The sequence below is a fragment of the Microplitis mediator genome, chromosome 1 (assembly GCF_029852145.1).
Source record: "Microplitis mediator isolate UGA2020A chromosome 1, iyMicMedi2.1, whole genome shotgun sequence".
Taxonomy (NCBI): domain Eukaryota; kingdom Metazoa; phylum Arthropoda; class Insecta; order Hymenoptera; family Braconidae; genus Microplitis; species Microplitis mediator.
In genome coordinates this window covers 5,160,469-5,181,913 of record NC_079969.1, presented here as the reverse complement: position 1 = coordinate 5,181,913, position 21,445 = coordinate 5,160,469, and the positions used below count along the sequence as shown (strand labels likewise).

The window sequence follows — 21,445 nt, the reverse complement described above, 5'->3', positions numbered from 1 at the left end:
AATAATAATAATAATAATAATAATAATAATAATAATAATAATAATAATAATAATAATAATAATAATAATAATAATAATAATAATAATAATAATAATAATAATAATAATAATAATAATAATAATAATAATAATAATAATAATAATAATAATAATAATAATAATAATAATAATAATAATAATAATAATAATAATAATAATAATAATAATAATAATAATAATAATAATAATAATAATAATAATAATAATAATAATAATAATAATAATAATAATAATAATAATAATAATAATAATAATAATAATAATAATAATAATAATAATAATAATAATAATAATAATAATAAACTCTCGGGAAAAAAATTATATATAATTATATGCAATTCATATCTAATTATATATAGTCCATATATAATTAGATATACTAATATGTAATTATAGATAATGATGTATCAAAAATGGCCCAATTTCGTGACATAAAATTATCTAAAAACATATATAATTGTTATATATATATATAATCAGATATAAATTATATATATTGTATGTGATTACATATGTACAATTATACGTAATTATATTGGGCCATTTTCGAAATATAATTATATGTAATTTCTTTTCCTCGATAATAATAATAATAATAATAATAATAATAATAATAATAATAAATTTTTCAAGAATTTCGCCATTTTTATTTACTATCGTAGCTGGTATAACTTCATTGCATGAAACAGGAAGTGTATATTTCGTTCAATTTCCAATAGTTCACACATTTAATATTGAAACCCGTTCCAATGATATTGTTTTACTTCGAACAACTCAGAAGATATTATTTAATTACAAAGTTCAACCAGTTCGGCTCACTTACATAGATATCAATGCAGATCGGTATCCAGTAACTATGATCGGTTGGGGAAAATTTGAGGTGAATGATTTTGTAAGTTATTTATTACAATCGAAATAAATTATAAAATAGTGAATTTTAGTACAACGGACCTATTTCGGAACATTTGCAAAAAATTCACTTAAGTATTCTTGACCATCACAAATGTATGCGAGAATGGAAATATGTCAATAATGGTCATATTTGCATATCAACCGGCATCGGACGAGGCAGCTGTGTGGTAAATATTTATTCGACGTATAAATATTTTTCCGATTTATGCAAAGAAAGTTAACAAAGAAAAAAAATTACTTTTATTAAGACAGTATTTTAATAAAATTACTGTCAGAGCAAAAAATATTCCCACACACGGAGAAAAAAATATAGTAAAAATTACAATATTATAGTAAAATTTACTAACAGATATGAATAAATACATTCTGTATTTTAATTATTACAAAACATTTAGTAAAATTTACTGGTTGGCAATTATTACATAAAAAGATATTAGAAATTATTATGCGTAATGTATTTTTTCCTAACACGATTATATTTTTTTACTATCTGTATAGTAAATTCTACTATGTATAGATAAAATTGAAAGTTGGTGGGGATAGCATATACAAATATGTATTACAAGTTCTGAAACCTTTGTTCAAAGAAGACATCGGGCCGTCAGACATAGGAAAGGACTCGCACGTGGGAGATCAGGGTTCGAATCTCGGTTAAAACAAGTGGTTTTTTAAAAAACAAAAATCGACACCAACACCAATACAGATGACATAAATAACAATAATAATCAAAATGACAGCAATAATGATAAAAAGTTAGAAGCTATTAAAAATTTAATTTTATTTATTTCCGTTCTAATATAGTAAAATTTACTAAACGGGATAGTAAAATTTCCTAAACAGGGATAGTAAAATTTACTAAATATAACTAAAAATTAATATGCAATATAGAAGATTTTCCGTAATCAGTACATGAGAAAATACTAAACAAGTTGTAAAATAAACTTATCTATGAATTTTTCATATAAATCATAAGCGTTTCAAGATTACTGTCTAAATTTAGAAATTATACTCATAATTTTTAGTAAAATTTACTACATTTTTTTCTCTGTGTAGTAAAACGCCGTGACTTTAGTTTGTAGAGGTATAATATAATCTACTAAATTATCATTTTATAGGGTGATTCAGGTGGCCCCATACTTGCTAATCATTATCAAATTGGAATTATTTCATTTGGACAATTGTGTGCAGTAGGAAAGCCTGATGTAACTACAAAAGTTTTCCATTATCTTGATTGGATAAACAGCTATATTTTGTATTAGATCACAATTTTAAGCCATCATTAAAATGTATCCAAAAACAAATCACAAATTTGGAGACGAAAGTTAAATGCATTACACTTAAGAAATGGCATCTAAGGAACCTGTAAAAAAAATCATTTTAAATATTTTCAGAATAAAAAAAAATTTTTTTGCAGTATATATTAGTTATTAATAATCGTTATATATAATATAATTTTTTCAATGCAATCGTAAACGTAAAATATTCGTGGAAAATTAAATATTCATAAAGTAAAGAGTAATTTGTAAACCAAAGATAGTTATAGTACTGTTTAAAGTTTTTCTGCAATACGTAGTCATAATTTGAAAAATACTATGATTTCAACGGAATTAATTTAGTTATCATAATTAAACTCTGTGTTATAAACTTCGTTATTATACCGATTCTTCATTAGTATGTATCCTTTGCAAATAATTCCACAATTTAATCTTCTCAGGCAATGATACTGCGGAGTTTAGGAATATCGGCTTTTTTGATGTTGCTTGCCTATACAACAAGAAATGTTCTGCATAGAAACTGTATATGTGATATAGTATAAAACCGACGACAATAATCATAAATATTAATTCTAATAAAGTTGTTAATATTTGAATACTTATATATGTGAATCTTTTCATTATGATGATCTATATTTTATGAAGCAACTTTAATAGAATATTATGACGTAAGTAATTAAGTCTATTGTCTTGTATCAACTAATATAACGTAGACAATTTAAAAAAAAAATATATTTCAATCAAGTGGTCTCGTAAGTCGTCTCAAGTATAACCCTGATTCATACAGGGGTCTACTTTCGGGACACGGAGAAAAATAGATAGGAATGGTTACTGTGCTACACAAGAATAATCGTAAATTATGTAGAAGCTGATCTTAAAATATTACTAGTTCTCGTTATAATAGGAGTGGGGCGTTTTTACATACGACTGAATACGACTCAACATAGTAACCATTACTATGTTACACATTATGTCGAAAACGCGACTGGTTATCGTGTTTATAGTCATCGTTTGCATAAAAGATAATACAGGTTCCTTTCAACAGTAGATGTGTTACTATATAAAATAGGTATAGACGTTTTATAAAGATGCGAAAGACTCCCCGGACAAATGCGTTCTATTGTTCAACATAGTGACCATTCCTGTACTCGGTAGAATCTGTTTTTTTCAGTCACATGTCTTCTATTTTCATGTTGGGATTTCCCAGTCAGGTCCCACACAGAACCCGATTGGGAAAAATGACAATAATTTTTTTATTTCCACGTTAGGATTTTCCACTTAGGTCCCAAACGGAACCCAATTGAGAAAAACTACAATAATTCTTTTATTCCCACGTTGGGATTTCCTACTTAGGCCCCACACAGAACCCAATTGGGGAAAATGGCAATAATTTTTTTATTTCCACGTTGGGATTTCCCACTCAGGTCCCACACAGAACCCGATTGGGAAAAATGACAATAATTCTTTTATTTCCACGTTGGGATTTTCTACTTAGGTCCCACACAGAACCCAAGTGGGAAATACTGACCATGAATTATTTTATTTTTGTTTGGGATTTCCCGATTGGGTTCTGTTGGGGCCCTCATAAAGATTTCCCTATTGGGAATGCCCCATTGGGACCCAAAGAGGTCCAGATACATACAGTGGGCGATCCCAAAGTAATTTCTAATCGGGTAGTAACAATAACACATCTACTGCTGAAGGGAACCTGTATTATGTGGTAAGCAAACGGTAACTGTAAATACGATAACCAGTCGTGTTTTCGACACAATGTGTAACATAGTAATAGTTACTATGTTGAATCCTACTCAGTCGTATGTAAAAACTACCCACCCCTATTATAACGAGAACTAGTAATACCCTTAGATCATTTTCATACTTTACGACCATTCTTGTGTAGCACAGAAACCATTCCTATCTATTTTTTTCCGTGTACTTTTCAGTGATATTTAAAAAGACTAACTCACAATACAAAGTATTTGTCATACATGAAATTTATTTTATCGTATCAAAGCATGATATGTGGACACGCGACAATAGTAAAAAAAAAATATTGACAGCAAAAAAAAAGTTTTCTAGCGGTTGTTTCTTGCGCGAATATACATTAAATATATAAACGTAACTTTTGAACTGTATATTTTTCGAACTTTTATCTCTTACATGCACATCATGTATAATAAAACACCAAGCATAGTGTCTCTGTAAAATCGTCGATAGTTTTTTTTAATGTTCGCGATAAATAATATTTTGTTATAAAATGCAATAATAAAATAACGAAAATTCATTATTGAAGCAGTCATAGAAAATTTGAATTTTCATTACTTTATTATACTTTTCATTTATAATTTTCAATGCATAAGTATGTAATTTATTTCGGTGATCATTATTTATAATTTTTTTTTACCTAATTGAAATATTACCTCGATTTTTTGTTATATGATTTATAATAATGTTCTAAAACTTACCTCAAAAAATTAGATCTAAACCTGTTTTCGTTTATCGGGTCTATTTGACTGGACTATTAGTAAGATCTTTTGTTTCCTTTAGCGCTTTTGAGAAGACTACAGAAATTTCCTTGTTGCACTTCCACAATAAATGGAAACTTTGTCCACGTTTTTCTATTAAGCAAATAAGTGATAGTTCAATTCAAAGTAAAATATGAAGTATTAAAAATATCCACTGGATAAATTTATTCCGATTTTTCCAAAATGCAAAAAAGATTTTTGTTTCCGAACAAAGTTTCAAATCTAATGATTACTCATGAAAATTAAATAGTCGCTTTGTAGCTCACATAAATTTTTCGGTCTGAAAATGTGGTCTTTATACACTATATCAATATAAAAGATTATGTCTTATGTCTATTCGATGACGTCTACGTAGAAGTGATCTTTGTTATAAGATTGTATAAAAAGTCATACACCCTGTCCGCAGAAGCGTTAAATATTTATTGGTTTCCATGAATTTCTTTATGAAATCAATAAATTTCCGTGACCATTGCAATCAAAATTTTATGAACTTTGTTTACTTTATTATGCACACGATGTATAATTAATTTGTGTACATCACGTCTTTGCAAAGTTTGAAAAGTTTCCGTGGTATGAAAGACAGATCATATTAAATTAAGACACGAGTTAGCACATTATTATTCATAGCTCTAAAATATCAATATTCCTCCCGAAGTAATGCAGGCTCAATAATATAAAGAAAAAAAAAAACATGAAAAAACGGGGATTTGCTGAATATTTTTGGCTAAATAAATTTATTATGAAATCATGTGGCGTAATCCCATTAGCTAATAATTATTTCTTGGTAAATCTCATTATTACTATTATGCCATTCATAACTTCGGGGTTTCTTGCAATACCGGCTGCTTACACGTTATTATTTAATTGGAAAAAACTTAATTCTATCGAAAAAGCAAATATATTTAGTGACCATGTAGAACTTATTGTCGCTATTATAAAAGGTTAGTAATAATGTAAATTTTCGTGTATTTTCAGTTATTACATCCCAGGTCAAAAAATTTGAAGACCAAAAAACAATAAAATTTTTTCTCGGAGGCAAAATTTGACGGATAATTTTTTTAATTTCTATAATTTTATTTAAAAAAAAAATACTATGGCGGAAAAAAAGTTGACTCAATTTACCGGTCAATTTTTGGCCTGTTTATTATTCTCTAAAAACGAATTAGTGAAAATCGAATGACAATCACCCCATACGAAAATAATATATATCCGGATATATCCGGGCAAATCTGCATATATGAGACATATATTTATATGTATGTTGCATACATGCGACATATTTCAGATTTGCCCGGATATATATTTTTTTCGTATGGGACTGTTTGGCAGTGAATAGTCACTCATTGCTAGTGAAAAGTATACCACTGTTTGAATAAGTGACATACTTTACTAGTAAACAGTGAATAGTCACTATTTTCACTACTTCAAATTTAAGAGAGTAAGAATAATGAAATTTCGGTGTTTTCTCAGCGAACTTTCAGCCTTTTCCAATAAAGTCATATTGTTTCGGAGTGATTTCGGCCGCATTTAGCCTTCTCGGCCACACGGTAAGAAATATTTTGCGGATGTCACTTGCCAGTATGGGCGTCAACGCCATACTGTATGCTATCGAAAATTTTTATAGGTTATAAAATTGTATGAATAGATGGTTCAACCATTGCGGGAATAGTAACATTCGCAATAGTTATTGCGGACGCCGCAATGTCAGTATGGCCGTCAGGCCCATACTGCATTGCCGTATCCACATTGTTTCTGGCCGATAAACCTAGTCTAACGACATCTATATAGTTTTAGTGGTAATACGATAGTATACATTGATTGACACGCCCGAAATTATGGCGGGAAAAACTAGTAGCATTGTGCCCTCGGCATTGTAGTATGGGTTTCAGGGCCATGCTGTTTCGCCGTGCCTGCTATGCATACGTGTGAGCAATACAATAGCTTCAGTACTATACAGTATAGTAAATAACTCCATACTTCTGAGACTCGTTACAATACTGTCTTGGAATATTTCACATACTATTTTAGTATCTATCTTGAGACCATACCAGCATGGTGTTGAAAGCCATGCATTTCTAACCGTGCATTATTCAGCGTATATTCGGCCAAATATTTTTACCTGGGATTTTTGTATACTTGAATGAAATAATCATATAATTGATCAAATAGTGTAAAACATTTTAGTTGCAGCAATTCTTCCGCAACGGCAGAAATTGATTAAACTGACTCAAATGTGTTCTGAGCTATGGGAAGACATAGACTATGACCATGACTATCAGAAGATTTGTAACTTTGCAGATGGAGCATTGCGCATTACTTACGGTTTTACTTTCATTGTAGTGTTTGCTCTGATCAGTATTCTTATGGTACCGGCAATCACAGATATTTTAGTAATTATGAATTCTACCACCGCCGAAAGCAAACAGTTACCATATTCGACTGGATATTTTCACGATATAAAAAATAGTTTTAATATTTGGTATGGATTACAAATCATAGCAGGCTTTATCAGCATCACACAAATACTGGCTCCCGATACCTCTTATGTATTTTTGACTTTTCATGGTTGTGTGCATGCGAGAATTTGTCAATTGAACTACAGTAAAATCAAGCGATATACTATAAATGACGAAGAACAATCTTCTATTTCTTGGAATTTCATGTTAAAATGTATACATCGCCACCAAAAAATATTAGAGTATGCACATCTTATCGAAGGAGTTTTCTCTCTTGTTATTCTAATACAAATGCTTCTTAGTATTACAACAATTTGTATTTTTGGATTTAATCTTTTATTCGTAACTTTTATTTTTATGTTATATAAAAGATATGTTTAAGTTTATTGTTATTTAAGTTTTTATTTTATAGCAAGATGCTGAAAAAATGAAATACGCTATCCACTTATTTGGTGCAGTAGTACAATTATTATTCTTTTGTTGGCCTGCACAAGATTTACAAAATGAGGTTTGTGTTGTAACTTTTAATATGAAATATCCGAAATAATTTCAGAGAGAGTTTTTAAATGGTTTAAAAAGTTGTTTATTCAACGCACGCCTGAATATTGCGCCCTTTCATACATGCAAAGCAAACCCTAAATAGCCGCTTACCGATCGATGGTTAATAATTTGTCAAAAAGCAAATGGCCTCCTGTGTTCCTCAATAGCGTTCGATTATGGTGGTCATAAACAAACGCATTTGAATTCTGAATCACATTTCTCTAAAGTCATTATCGACCGTTCTCAAAAACATACTCTACTATTATCACAAGAGCAAATAATCTCGACACCAAATGTATTTAGAATGAATAGTACAATCAGTGCTGTCAGATCGTGGGATATTTTTACCCCCTCCCGTGGTAAAATAGCATGGAGTGTAATGGCAAGAGGGAGTATAAATATCTCACGATCTGGCCGCACTGAGTACAATCATCTAAAAACTTTCATGTCAGTCTATACATAAATACGTTGATTATTTTTATTAATTAAATCATATAGAACCCCACTTGATTTAGGGTTTACTTTGCTGATAATAATTCGCAAAAATCAGACATTTGTTGAAAAAAGTATAGTGTATAGCACGTGGGCTAATTTATCATCCGTCAAACACAATATTCTTAACACTCGTCTCCGATGCGCACTAAGCACTTCCTGACGCTCTTGCGTGCGCAGCTAAGACTCGTGCTAAAAACATTGGGCTTCCCGTATAAAGACTTACGTATCCCACTTGCGATACAATGTACTATTTAATCGTATTTTTTGAACGGATGTTACTACGTACACTATTATAGTATTAAGCAGTTAAATTTAAAAAAAAATTAAAATGACTTATTGGTAATCATTTATTTCTAATTAATCTTTTGTTCTTCAAAATGGAAGACTATTGCAGTGGCTGATGCTGTTTATGATCTTCCTTGGATGGATTGGTCTAAGAAAGACCGTCAAATAATAGAAATAATAATCGCTCGATCACAAAACTTTGCAAAAATAACAGTTGGAAAATTTTCTGTGATTTCCATTGAAACTTTTTCATCGGTAAGTTCTAGCTTCAAACATAGTCGTAAATAGAAGAATAATCTAAAGGAAGTCGTCATATCCTAATTTTTTCATAACAGACTCTTTCAACAGCAGTTTCATTTTTTTCGGTTCTTCGACATGTTGTTTAATGTACAAATAGATTTTGTTAAATTTTGGCTGATTTATGAACAAACTAAACTGAGCCAGACGATATCGATTCGATAACATATAGTCTCAACTTTTATTAGATTTTCAAAAATATTCCATCTGAAGAATAACGATTTGCTGAATTATTGACAAATTTATGACACAATATAATACTCAAAGCTTTTTTTGTACTTCGACAGTATTATTATCAAAAATATCAATAACCAATCAACAAAAATGGGAATTCGACAATTTTGAGTGGTTGTTTTATGAAAGTTATAAACAAATACTAAAATGTTTGAAAATCAAATGTAAACACCTCGAACGCTGGCGCTAAAATATATATCTTTAATAAGAAAAAATAATTGCTTTCTTTATAACTCATTATCTTTCCACATAAAAATTTCTTTTTAATATTTTGATTCATTCGCTTTTTGAAAAAATTAGGTTATATCTTCAAATACGTCAAATTGCGCCAAATAAACATTTATTAAATGTTAATAAGTATTTTTTGGTGCAAGAAAATGTTATCTAATAGATAATAGGTTAAGTGTTAATACAGTGCTCTCCCCTAAGATATCAGACTCGGGGTTCTGGTTCCAGGAAAAATATCTTAGAAAGGTAGCTTTCTCTCTTAAAAGGTGGAGCTATTAAAAATAGAATATGCGCAGTCTTACTAATTATAAGTGTATCTATGTATATGTAAACAGCTGACTTATAGTAGCGGCTCAAGCGCATGCGCAAGTAAATTCCACTGAGAGTAGTTGGGAAATTGAATTGAGCGGAAATGGTAGTAAAATGAGGGGAAATGATATCTTATAGAGGGATATCTTAGGGGGGAGCACTGTAAATAATTATTTGAGTTTGCTCGTTAATAATCCATTTCTAAAGTACCAACATATCTTAGTAAATTCAAAGAAATCCTTCTACATTTTTTCCGTAAAACAATGATTTTGGCTATGTTCTTTTGGGTGTGAATTGTTCCAAACAGTGTTGAAATGTTCCACTCGCGCGAGCAAATAGCATTCTATATTTTCGCTTTCTGTGGCTTGCGCGTGAAGATTCCATCTGCGCAGGCGCTAATGGAACAGTTCACCACCATGTGAAATACTTCACACCCAAAAGAACACAGCCTTTTCTCCCACCATTTTTCTACAATTAAGTTATTACTGCGCATGCGCGTTAGCGCAAATTTATGTACTTCATCACAGCTTATTAGTGGAAGAAAAGCCAATTGTTTTTCAGACTTAACTATATTAGTGTAGAAAACTTTCAGTCCGAAATGAATGGGTTGGCGCACATTTACCCACAGCGCACACTTGCCCTACATGATTCTAACTTATAAATTAATGTCACTTACATTACACACTACTTACTTACAATGCACTTAACCTAGAAATAACAACACCACAACTAACAGGTAAGAGAAAAGACAAAGAAAGAAAGTTTATTAAAATACAGATATGCGCTATTTAGTTGTCAATGTATGACTGATTGACTCTATTAGTCGCGTTTCCATAAAACAAGAGAACAAGGCATTTGTTTTCTAGATATTCAAATATTTAAAAAAATCAGATTCACTTTCGTTACAATATTAATTATTAGCGTTAATTATATTAACATTACTAGTATTGTTATTATTATTAATAATAATCTTTCCTCTTCTATTTTCTATAGTAATTTTGTTTACATTGTTATGCTTATTATTAACAATAATAAGTTCACTACTACCATTAATAGTAATCGTATTTTTATTACGGTCATTATTATTAATGGTCATTATTTTACTATCACCATTAATAATTATTGTGTTTTCGTTGTGGCTGTTATTATCAATAGTAATTAAATTACTACTATTGCCAATCGTAATTATATTTGTATTACCATTATTAACATTTTTAATAGCAAGTCTATCACTATTATTATCAATTTTTATTTTATTTTCAGTGTTAAAACCATTGATAGTAGTAATCATTTCGCTATTATTATTAATAATTATCGTATTTTTATTGTTATAGTAATTAGTAGCAGTAATTTTTTTACTATTATTATCAATAATAATTGTGTTTTCATTATTACTATTATTGTCAGTAATAATTGAATTACTGCTGTTATTAATAGTCAGTGTAATTTTATTACTATTAACATTAGTGATGGTCATGACACCATTGTTATTATTTATAGACCATGTTTTGACCAGATTATAATCGTTATAAACAGTAATTCTTTTATTATTATGAGTAAATATTGCCGAATTGAGTAAATCGACATCAGAAAAATTTCTTTCGGTAGAACTTTCAAAATCTTGAATTGTTCTATTTCCATTTCTATTAGAATCTTCATCATTTCCTACTGGATCATTGTCTTCAACCGAACGTGCCTTTAATAAATTATATATATTTTTATCATTGTTTTATTATATCAGCTTTATAATTAGAGAAAACAATCCCGGCCGTTTTTTACTATCTTAGGATTACAGGATTCTTTCCAATCGATCCCCGATGGCTTAGTAGAAATTGCCATGTTTAATATTATACATTAACAGTTTCGACGAAATTAATTGATATTAGATAGATTTTTTTCTTCAAACGTTTATAAAACGTCATTCTGAGAATATTTTTTGAGCGGTAATCCAGAAACAAACATTGACGGTATTATGAAAGTGCCGTAATTTACCGTAAAATACCGCAATTTACCGTAATTCGGTTTAGGGCTTCACTCAAGCCGAGACAAGACAATATTGGGAAAGTCTTGTCTTGGTCTTGACTTCAAATTGTAAGTCTTGCATCGATCTCGAAAAATAAGTTATTAATAATATTGTCTTGTATTGTCTTGTCAAGATCTCGTCTTGGTCTTGAATAACGTGAAATTTTCTTAATATCAGTCATAATTCGTTATTACTTGGAATTTATACAAGTATTTTAATATAGGTATAGATATGTATATACAGTCGTATTAAGAGTAAGCTTTATCAATACCAAGAATACTGTCATTTAAAATAATCAATAAGCTAAAATAAAGTCAATAGTTAAAATCTTTCTTAAAGCATGGAGTCTTATTGCGAGTAATTCTCATATACTTATACTTTTGTATTTTTATGTCTTGTCAAGACTTAGCGAGATGTTTTTAATGATGTTGGTCTTGGTCTTGAATTTCGATCTATTATATCGTCTTGGTCTTGTCTTGACAAATCAAGACGAGGTTAAAACAAGACAAATATAATATCGATCTTGAGTGAAGCCGTAATACGGATCCGCCAGGGCGCAACCCTGTTTAGAAAATCTCATAGAATCCATTAGATTCTCATAAATTCCGATAGAAATTTTATAAAAATGAATGAGTTCTATGAGAAGTGCTATAGTTAAGGACCTTATACATACAGCTATAAGAATCTATCGGATTTTTTAAGCAGGGAAACTACAGATAAAATCAAAATCCCAGGATTGTATTCTCTAGTAATCATATACATTGGAAATATTATTGTTATTTCAAATTAGTTACCTGTATTTCAGTGAACGAAATTATAAAACCAAAAATTAACAAATTTTTCAGGTACATATTGTTTTCTGTATATTTTTTTTTTTTATGAACCCGAAAGATACTTAATTGATGACCGGTATGCTGCAAAGTGCTTTAATGACTGAATATTATTGTGATGAATAATTTGATTAATCATTATTGATATCATTACTATTGTCATTACTCTTTTGTTATATTTCAGCTGTCAAGTATTGTCCGTTTTCACTGCACTTAAGCTAATTACTAAACTAACAAAGTCGATTCTTATGATAATATATATTCTAATTCATCCACAATTAAATGTAAGCTATTTGACTTTGGCTGTTTTTTTTCGTCCACATGTTTAATTGTCATCGACTAATGTCACCTTGTTTATTAGACCTTGCATGCGCGGACATCCAAACATCCTTCTAATTATGATTAATAATCATATTATCAATAATTGTCAATAATATTCAATATATGTTACGTTGCAGATACCATACTAATGTATCATATAGGAAGAGGTAATATTAGATAAGCATAAAGGCATATCCATTAGGATGTTTCGAAAACAAAAACTAATTTTTGTTTTTTTCTCAGAAACAGGTTCAACAGTAGGAAAAATCTGCAAACATAATTTAGTAGGAAATTTAATACTTTACAAAAAAAGTCTATTATCATTTTTTGATAAGTCGATATGTTCATCAGTTATTGGAGCTAAAAGTCAAATTTGTAGTAAATTTTAAGATTTTTTTACTTTCCCAGCGAAACTATCAAACTTATAACAAAATGTCGCAGATTCTTTTTAATAGACGAATTTATTCTCTTCAAATTATTTCAAATAAAGTTTTTTAAAACTCCGCATTGTTTTCTAGTTATTTTCACTTTAATGTCAAGCTCTTAAAAAAAAAGTAGTATTCTGATCGATTTCAAGAGCTTGACATTATGATGGAAATAACTACAAACTAGTTCCAGGTAATTTATCCATAGATTACTTAATAGACTCATTCTTTTTATATGAATTCTTATCCTATCCAACGCAGAATTTTGTAATAGAGACGTAATTACGTAATTTAAAATAAAATTTTTACAGGAGAGTAAAAAATGAAATAATTTCTGCAGTACTTTCTATGGTAACTATGTATTCATTAACTACAATTCCAAAATACAATTATATACTTTTACATAAACAAATATATATTTTTATAGTTAAGATAAACAGAAATTTATAGCAACAATAATTAATAATTATAATAATGACAATAATTATTACGATCATCTTTAATAGAAGTCATTTTATATTTTTCCGTATTAATTATGACATCAAAAATATTACAGTGGAGTCTCTCTAACTTTAACTCAGACGAATCCCGAATTCCGGGAATTAAAAATGTAGAAGTACCCCTTCTTTTTACTAGAAGACGTGGCTTAAAAAAAGTGTAAGTCAGTCGAAACGACCCACGGGTTTTTAAATTTTAAAGGTTAGGTTTTTCCAAAATTAATATGTCAATTTTATTGTTGTTAAACTTCTTAAATAGAAAATCAATTTTTCCAGTGAAACTCATTTTTCATCAAGTAATAAGTTTTTTTATTTTTTTAAAATGATTTTCGCAATATTAAAGCTTATTTAACTTAAATGTTTATTTACGTACACGAATTAAGGGTTAGAATACTCAGTATACGCGCAATGCCTATGCGCAGAACCGCGCTTTACCTTTGCGCATGTACAGTTGAGTGACAGAGTGGGAGAACAATTCCCCTGCTGTCAGAGGAGAAATGAAGGGAAGTCAAAGTTACAGAACGAAAAAGTTATAGAGACTCTACTGTACTATTGATATCTACAATTTTTTTTTACAAGTAAACTCATTAATAATTATTAGCAGTAATTGTATTAACGTTATTGGAAGGATCGCTATCATTGACAGTGATCTGTCCTCTTTTTCCATTTACAGTAATGGTATTCACATTTCGTGTCATTTTGTTATTAATAGTAATCGATCCATTATCGCCATTAATAGTAAAGGTATTCACATTATCACTATTATTATTAATAACAATCCTTTTACTGGTACCTTGGATAGTAAATGTATTTACATTGTTAGTATTATTATCAATAGTAATTGTACCACTACTCGTATTAATAGTGACGGTGTTCACATTATTATTTCCATTAGTAATAGACATTCCTGCATCATTATTAGGAATAGTAATTGTTCTAACTTCATTTGCAACATTATTAATTATTATTTTTTGGCGATTATTGTCAACAACACTTCTTATCTTAATATTTTTAACTATTCCGGCATTGGATAAATCTACGGTAGACAAAGAATCTTCGATTTCGCCCTCTGAATTATTATCAATTGAATATGCCTTCAATAAATTAAAAAATTTTTTTATTATCCAATTACGTCAGAATTTCACTCGCGAAATAAGAAACAGGTAAAATAACAATTTTATGTAGTAGCGTGACGCTTTGAAAAAGTGTTAAAATTCTGTAAAAATTACAGTTTCCAGAATGAACCCGGAAAAAAAATTTTATGTAGTCAGATACAATCATATAGAATTTTATATAATTATTTTTTATCGAACTCTATCTAATGACAATTTCTAAGTCCATGTCATGGCGTTTGAGTGCATGAATTTTCTAAAATTTTGTATAATAATTCAGTTAAAAAATGATCGCTGGGATAAGAAGATTTCATAAAAATTCATGATCAAAATAATCATACATGCAAGATTCAGTATCAAAATAAATATACAATTGAGACCGCATGCTCACGTGCGTAGTTTGGCTCAGTGGTAAGCAGCTCAGACTTCAAACCCAAACGACCCAGGATCGAGCCCAGGCGCCGCGATTTTTTCATCGATAAAGACGACTAATTACTGTCACCGTAAAACTAATCAGTCAACATATTTACTCTCTGTATAATTTTATAAAATTATATCGTGTTAAAGTTGAGATATAATTATATGAATTTTTTTTTTCACGGGAATGTAATTAAATGCAATTTTCAAGAATTAATTTTAAAATTAAAAATGGACTTTTTTTTAATATTTTAGTAAAATCTTGACATTCTTTTTGGAAACTGTCATTTTTTCAGTTAGTTTGAAGCATTGATCTGTTATTTTTTCTGTTTTTATTTTTTTTGTAAGACATGTTAACAATATTTTTTATTTAAGTTATTTAATTAATTACCTGTATTCCGGCGAACGATATTACGACCACGACAATCAATAAATTTTTTAGACACATTTTTTAAAAATTTATTATTATGAGACAGGAGGTGTACTTTACAGTAGATATGTTGTTAATTGTTCTGCAAACTGTTTATAGTAGTGACCAATATTTATATTCGTTGATATCAATACTATTATTATTATCAATTGCAGTTAAAAGAATATATGAAATTTATTACCTAATACTTATTATTGAAGTTATAATTTAATTATAATAAGGAGATACGATATCTCAATAACTGATAGTGAAAACACCTCAAGTAGATTTGCAATGGAAAAATTAACGGTTTTTGCCCATTGTTTATACGCATATTCTCGTCACATGATCGAGGTCACCTCAGTCGCTCAGTCGTTACACGCGCCAAGATATAATTTATACTTTTAATGTAAAACTTCTGAATTTGAGGCAGTTTCGAACTTCAAGTTTAACTTTTTTCTAACTCTTAGGATTTCAATAGTAGAAAATATAATTGATTTATAACTTTACGTGAAAGAATTTTAAGCCGGATGATAAAGTTTTTAGAAAATGATTTTCAAAACGTATTTTTGGTAAATATACGTTTTCGAAATAATGTTTTAAAAACGTTTTCAATTGACTAAAAATCTGCACACATTAAGTTCGACACTAACAATATGGAAAAAAATTATCGGTAGCAGCTACTATTTTTAAAATTATGCAAGCAATTCTCTACACATCGTGAAAACTCTGGCTATTTATCATTACTTACTTGTCATTTAAAGTGATGAATAATATTATTGATGTACGAATTGAAGAATAATTATTGCCGCTTTTTGTAATCTCACATAAAATATACAGAACGAAAAAAAAGAACTATGCTGGTCACAAAGTTGATAGCTTGAAATCCTGATTCAAACTGCCGTAGTGTCTTCTATTGATGGCGTTAGTTTATTTATTATGTCATTGTATTAAATCACTATTTTCATACAATAGACAATTACCATGCGTCGACGGTTTTCTTACACGCGGTAAATGCATATATGTTTTATGGTAACCCTGATAGCCACCTTATCCACAAGTTAACTTCAAGCTGCTGCCGTATTCTAGAGCCGACTTAAAAGAAAGTGTTGGAGAGCAAGCAGTTACCGTTGAGTTGACAGTAAATTGTCTGTAACTGAATTCAATTTGACTACAAGTGTTACTGTCAGACAATGACGTTAAGTTGATTTAAAGTTTCACTTCAAATTAACGGCAAGATTTTTTGTCAATTACATTCAGATGACGGCAGTTGATTTGTATCAACTTGCACGCAAGTATTATTCAGCCGAGTCTTACCATAAACTTGTCGTTAAGTTAGCCGAAAACGATTCACTGCAGAGCTTGCTGAGCAAAGGTGTAGCTATCGGCGAATATTATCTCTGACAGCCAAGCTGAAGAGAAACTAATGACAACCTACTGCTGCAACTTGTCGCTAAGTTTAACGAAAAATTGACATTTCCATGAATTGACGACAAGTAGACATCAAATTGCTATAGAAAGTTGGCGACAGGTCGCGGCAGTAAATTGTCACCAATTTTCTGAACAGAAAGTCTTGTTATCAGCGTACCCAGACAGCCAAGTTGGCGTCAGTTTACTGCTGCAACTCGTTGTCAAATTGTGCGCAATAGAAATTTGAAGCCAAGTTGTAGTCACCAGTTACAAAGTGTGGAGTTATCGTCCAATTGATCATCGCAATTAACCAACACTGACTTTTTGGTAGTGGCGATCAACTTGAGGACAACTTCACACTTTGTAAGTGTTAGTTACAATCTGACTTCAACTTTCACAGAAAGTTTACGCCAGTTGATTGTCACAATTTGTCGTCTAGTTGACACAAAAAGTTTCCATCAAGTTATCGTCAAGATATGACTCCTCCATATCTGAACATATCTGAAGAAATCTGAGTAATTATGTATATTAGGTGCTGCTACCGGCTGCCTAATTATCTATCCAGTGCTATGCTCTGGCAACAGCAGATTTACTTAATAGACTCATTCGTTTTATATGAATTCCCATCCTATTCTACGCAGAATTTTCTAACCCGATGAAAAAAGATTTTATACAATTGTATAAAATTATATACAAAAAATGGCCCGATCCAATTGTATACAATTTGTATAGAAATTGTATAGAAATTATATACAATTCTATACAAATGATATACAATTTTATACAAATTATATACAATTCTATATAATTATATACAATTCTATGTAATTGCAATATATAGAATTGTATATAATTATATAGAATTGTATACAATTTCTATACAATTGGATCGGGCCATTTTTTCTATCCAATTATGTATAGTCTATATATAATCATATATAGTCTATATATAATTGTATAAAATCTTTTTTCATCGGGAATAGAGACGTAATTACGTAATTAAAAAAAAAAATTTTACAGGAGAGTGAAAAATGAAATAAGTTTTGCAGTACTTTCTGTGGTAGCTATGTAATCATCAACTACAATTCCAAAACACAATTATATACTTTTATTTATACAAATATATATTTTGAATAGTTAACCCTGATTAAACTACTGAATCCGACCGAATTAAAAATTTTAATTCTGTTATATTCTGTCAAATTCTGCAAAACAGAATTCAACTGAATTGAAAATTTGAATTTGCATTGAACAGAATAAAACAGATTTAAAAATTTCAAATTCGTTTTAATTCAGTTTAATACGGATTCAGAACCAGAAATTGGAGAATCATTTTCAAATTAAACGGAATTAAACCGAATCGAATTATTTAAATTCGCTTTAATTTGGACAAATTCTGGTTTTCCTGCCGAATTAGACAGAATTAATTTTTAAGTTAGGTACCAAATTAACAGAATTTATCTGAATTAAAAATTTAATTCTGTTTAATTCGATCGAATTCAGTTGTTTAATGAGGGAATATAAACAAAATTTATTGCAACAATAATTAAGAACTATAATAATGACAATAATTATTATTATCATCTTTAATAGAAGTCATTTTATATTTTTCCGTATTAATTATGTCATCAAAAATATTACTATTGATATCTACAATTTTTTTTTACAAGTAAGTTCATTAAAAATTATTGGCTGTAATTATATTAACATTATTGGAGGGATTTCTATCATTGACAGTGATCTGTCCTCTTCTTCCATTTACAGTAATAGTATTCAAATTTCGCGTCAATTTGTTATTGATAGTAATCGATTCACTATCGCCATTAATAGTAAAGATATTCGTATTACCACTATTATTATTAATAATAATCCTTTTACTCTTACCTTGGATAGTAAATGTATTTAAATTGTTACTATTATTATCGATAGTAATTGTACCATCACTAGTTTTAATAGTAAAGGTGTTCGTATTAACACTATCATTATTAATGATAATCCTTTTACTAGTACCTTGGAGAGTAAATGTATTTAAATTGTTAGCATTATTATCAATAGTAATTGTACCACTACTCGTATTAATAGTAACGGTGTTCGTATTCTGATTTCCATTGGTAATAGACATTCCTGCATCATTATTAGGAATAGTAATTGTTCTAACTTCATTTGCAACATTATTAATTATTATTTTTTGGCGATTATTGTCAGCATCACTTCTTATCTTATTATTTTTAACTATCCCGGTGTTGGATAAATCTACGGTAGACAAAGAATCTTTGATTTCTCCCTCTGAATTATTATCAATTGAGTATGCCTTCATTAAATTAAAAAATTTTTCTATTATCCAATTACGTCAGAATTTCACTCGCAAAATAGGAAACAGGTAAAATAACAATTTTATGTATAGTAGCATGACGCTTTGAAAAAGTGGCAAAAGTCCGTAAAAATGACAGTTTCAAGTATGTACTCGGGAAAAAATTTTTATGTAATCAGATATAATCATATAGAATTTTATATAATTATTTTTTATCGAACTCTATCTAATGACAACTTCTGACTCCATGTCATGGCGGCTGAGTGCATGAATTTTGTAAAATTTTGTATAATAATTCAGTTACGAAATAATAATTGCTGGAATAAAAGGATTTCATAAAAATTCATGATCAAAATAATCATACATGCAAGATTCAGCATCAAAATAAATATACAATTGAGACCGCATGCTCACGTGCGTAGTTTGGCTCTGTGGTGAGCAGCTCAGACTTCAAACCCAAACGACCCAGGATCGAGCACAAGCGACCAATTACTGTCACCGTAAAACTAATCAGTCAACACATTTACTCTCTGTATAATATTATAAAATTATATCGTGTTGAAGGTAAGATATAATTATATGATTTTTTTTTTTTTTTCACGGGAATGTAATTAAATGTAATTCTCAAAAATTAATTTTTAAATTTAAAATGGACTCTTTGTTAATATTTCAGTAAAATCCTGACATTCTTTTTGGAAACTGTCATTTTTTCAGTCGTTAGTTTGAAGCAATGATCTGTTATTTTTTCTGTGAGACATGTTAACAATATTTTTTATTCAAATTATTTAATTAATTAATTACCTTTATTCCGGCGAACGACATTACGACCACGACAATCAGTAAATTTTTTAGACACATTTTTAAAAAATATATTATTATGAGACAGGAGGTATAGTTTACAGTAGATATGTTGTTAATTGTTCTGCAAACTGTCTACAGTAGTGACCAATATTTGTATTTGTCGATATCGATTACAGTTAAAAGAATATATGAAATATTTTACCCAAAACATTACTGAGCTAAGTTATAATTAAGAGATATGATATCTCAATAACTGATAGTGACAACACCTCAAGTAGATTTGCGATGGAAAAAACAACGGTTTTTTCCCCTTAATTGTACGCATATTTTTGTCACATGATCGAGGTCACCTCTGTCGCCTCAGTCGTTAAACGCGCCAACATATAATTTATACTTTTGATGTAAAACTTCTGAATTTGAGACAGTTTCGAATTCAAGTTTAACTTTTTTCTAACTCTTAGGATTTCAATAGTAGAAAATATGATTGATTTAAAACTTTACGTGAAAAAGTTTCAAACTAGATGATAAAGTTTTTAGAAAATGATTTTCAAAACGTATTTTTAGTAAGTATACGTTTTCGAAATTATGTTTTAAAAACGTTTTCAATTGACTAAAAATCTGCCCACTTAAGTTCGACACTAACAATATTGAAAAAAATTTTTTTTTTAATTTCGTACAATACTTGCAATCGAAAACTTTGTACCAGTGTCTGCAGAAAGATTCATAGTTACATAAAGACGTAGATAACTAGTGTACTGGTGACCAGACTTGATCAAGATTGCTATAAGATTACTATAAGATTGTTGTATAGGATATACCGTTTCAGCAATAAAAGAAAAATACAAGTATTTTGAGTTGTTAAAATAATAAACTTCGGTTAAGAAATTTTTTGTTTGTTAATTAAACCGATGGAATTTATTTTAGTTTTTTCATAATTTTCATTAAGAAAGTTGCTTTGAAATGACTTAAAATGATTTGAACTCGAATTGTTCAAAATAATTCAAATATTTTTTAAATCATGGAGATTGAACATTGTAAATCATTGCAAATCATCTTCTTTAATTGGGGAAGAAATATATAGTTTGACAATTTATAATAGTAAATTTATTATTCAACATAAAACATGAGTGTTGCAAGTGTGCACTTTTGGATTTTTTAACAATATTTTGTTTTATTTATCCAATAATATTTAACATAGCTTGATCACGGGTTATGCAAACGCCTTGAAACAGGGATGAACTACAAACGTAATCGTCACAACCGCAATCATAGCCAGCAAAAGAATGACACTATTG

The 21,445-nt window shown here is 29.2% G+C and overlaps 5 protein-coding genes and 1 long non-coding RNA gene across 7 annotated transcripts in view; 2 read left to right on the top strand and 4 right to left on the bottom strand.

Moving 5' to 3' along the window:
- The window catches only part of LOC130678563 (chymotrypsin-2-like), a 3,299-nt gene extending 416 nt beyond the window's left edge, over positions 1-2,883 (top strand). The window contains exons 3-5 of the mRNA XM_057485847.1: positions 520-919; positions 981-1,118; positions 2,067-2,883. Of these exons, the coding sequence (XP_057341830.1) occupies positions 520-919; positions 981-1,118; positions 2,067-2,210 (682 nt within the window). The 3' untranslated portion in view covers positions 2,211-2,883. The remainder of the gene's footprint in view (positions 1-519; positions 920-980; positions 1,119-2,066) is intronic.
- LOC130677795 (probable basic-leucine zipper transcription factor S) lies at positions 2,186-20,415 on the bottom strand. The gene is made up of 4 exons (XM_057484664.1): positions 20,151-20,415; positions 18,923-19,349; positions 4,691-4,843; positions 2,186-2,311 (listed from the first exon to the last, which is right to left on the bottom strand). Exons 1-3 carry the CDS (start codon positions 20,205-20,207, stop codon positions 4,731-4,733), a joined length of 597 nt encoding a protein of 198 aa, XP_057340647.1. The 5' UTR covers positions 20,208-20,415; the 3' UTR covers positions 2,186-2,311; positions 4,691-4,730.
- Positions 5,102-9,264, top strand: LOC130677769 (odorant receptor 13a-like). 2 transcript variants are annotated; one of them, XM_057484634.1, is made up of 5 exons: positions 5,102-5,691; positions 6,941-7,548; positions 7,619-7,714; positions 8,626-8,781; positions 8,862-9,264. In XM_057484634.1, exons 1-5 carry the CDS (start codon positions 5,442-5,444, stop codon positions 8,910-8,912), a joined length of 1,161 nt encoding a protein of 386 aa, XP_057340617.1. In that variant the 5' UTR covers positions 5,102-5,441; the 3' UTR covers positions 8,913-9,264. The 2 variants fall into 2 exon arrangements, with proteins under 2 accessions (XP_057340617.1, XP_057340609.1); XM_057484626.1 differs by having other exon boundaries at positions 5,103-5,691; positions 6,935-7,548.
- On the bottom strand, positions 10,360-12,571 carry LOC130677780 (myb-like protein D). Its single transcript, XM_057484639.1, has 2 exons — positions 12,412-12,571; positions 10,360-11,290 (listed from the first exon to the last, which is right to left on the bottom strand). Exons 1-2 carry the CDS (start codon positions 12,466-12,468, stop codon positions 10,505-10,507), a joined length of 843 nt encoding a protein of 280 aa, XP_057340622.1. The 5' UTR covers positions 12,469-12,571; the 3' UTR covers positions 10,360-10,504.
- LOC130677804 (probable basic-leucine zipper transcription factor S) lies at positions 13,534-15,912 on the bottom strand. The gene is made up of 2 exons (XM_057484677.1): positions 15,611-15,912; positions 13,534-14,784 (listed from the first exon to the last, which is right to left on the bottom strand). The coding sequence occupies exons 1-2, from the start codon at positions 15,665-15,667 to the stop codon at positions 14,278-14,280; spliced, it is 564 nt and encodes a 187-aa protein (XP_057340660.1). The 5' UTR covers positions 15,668-15,912; the 3' UTR covers positions 13,534-14,277.
- A 760-nt stretch (positions 20,416-21,175) lies between the features above and the next one.
- Positions 21,176-21,445, bottom strand: part of LOC130677854 (uncharacterized) — a 72,525-nt gene continuing 72,255 nt past the window's right edge. Inside the window, exon 3 of the long non-coding RNA XR_008991724.1 lies at positions 21,176-21,439. This is a non-coding gene — a long non-coding RNA (uncharacterized LOC130677854). The remainder of the gene's footprint in view (positions 21,440-21,445) is intronic.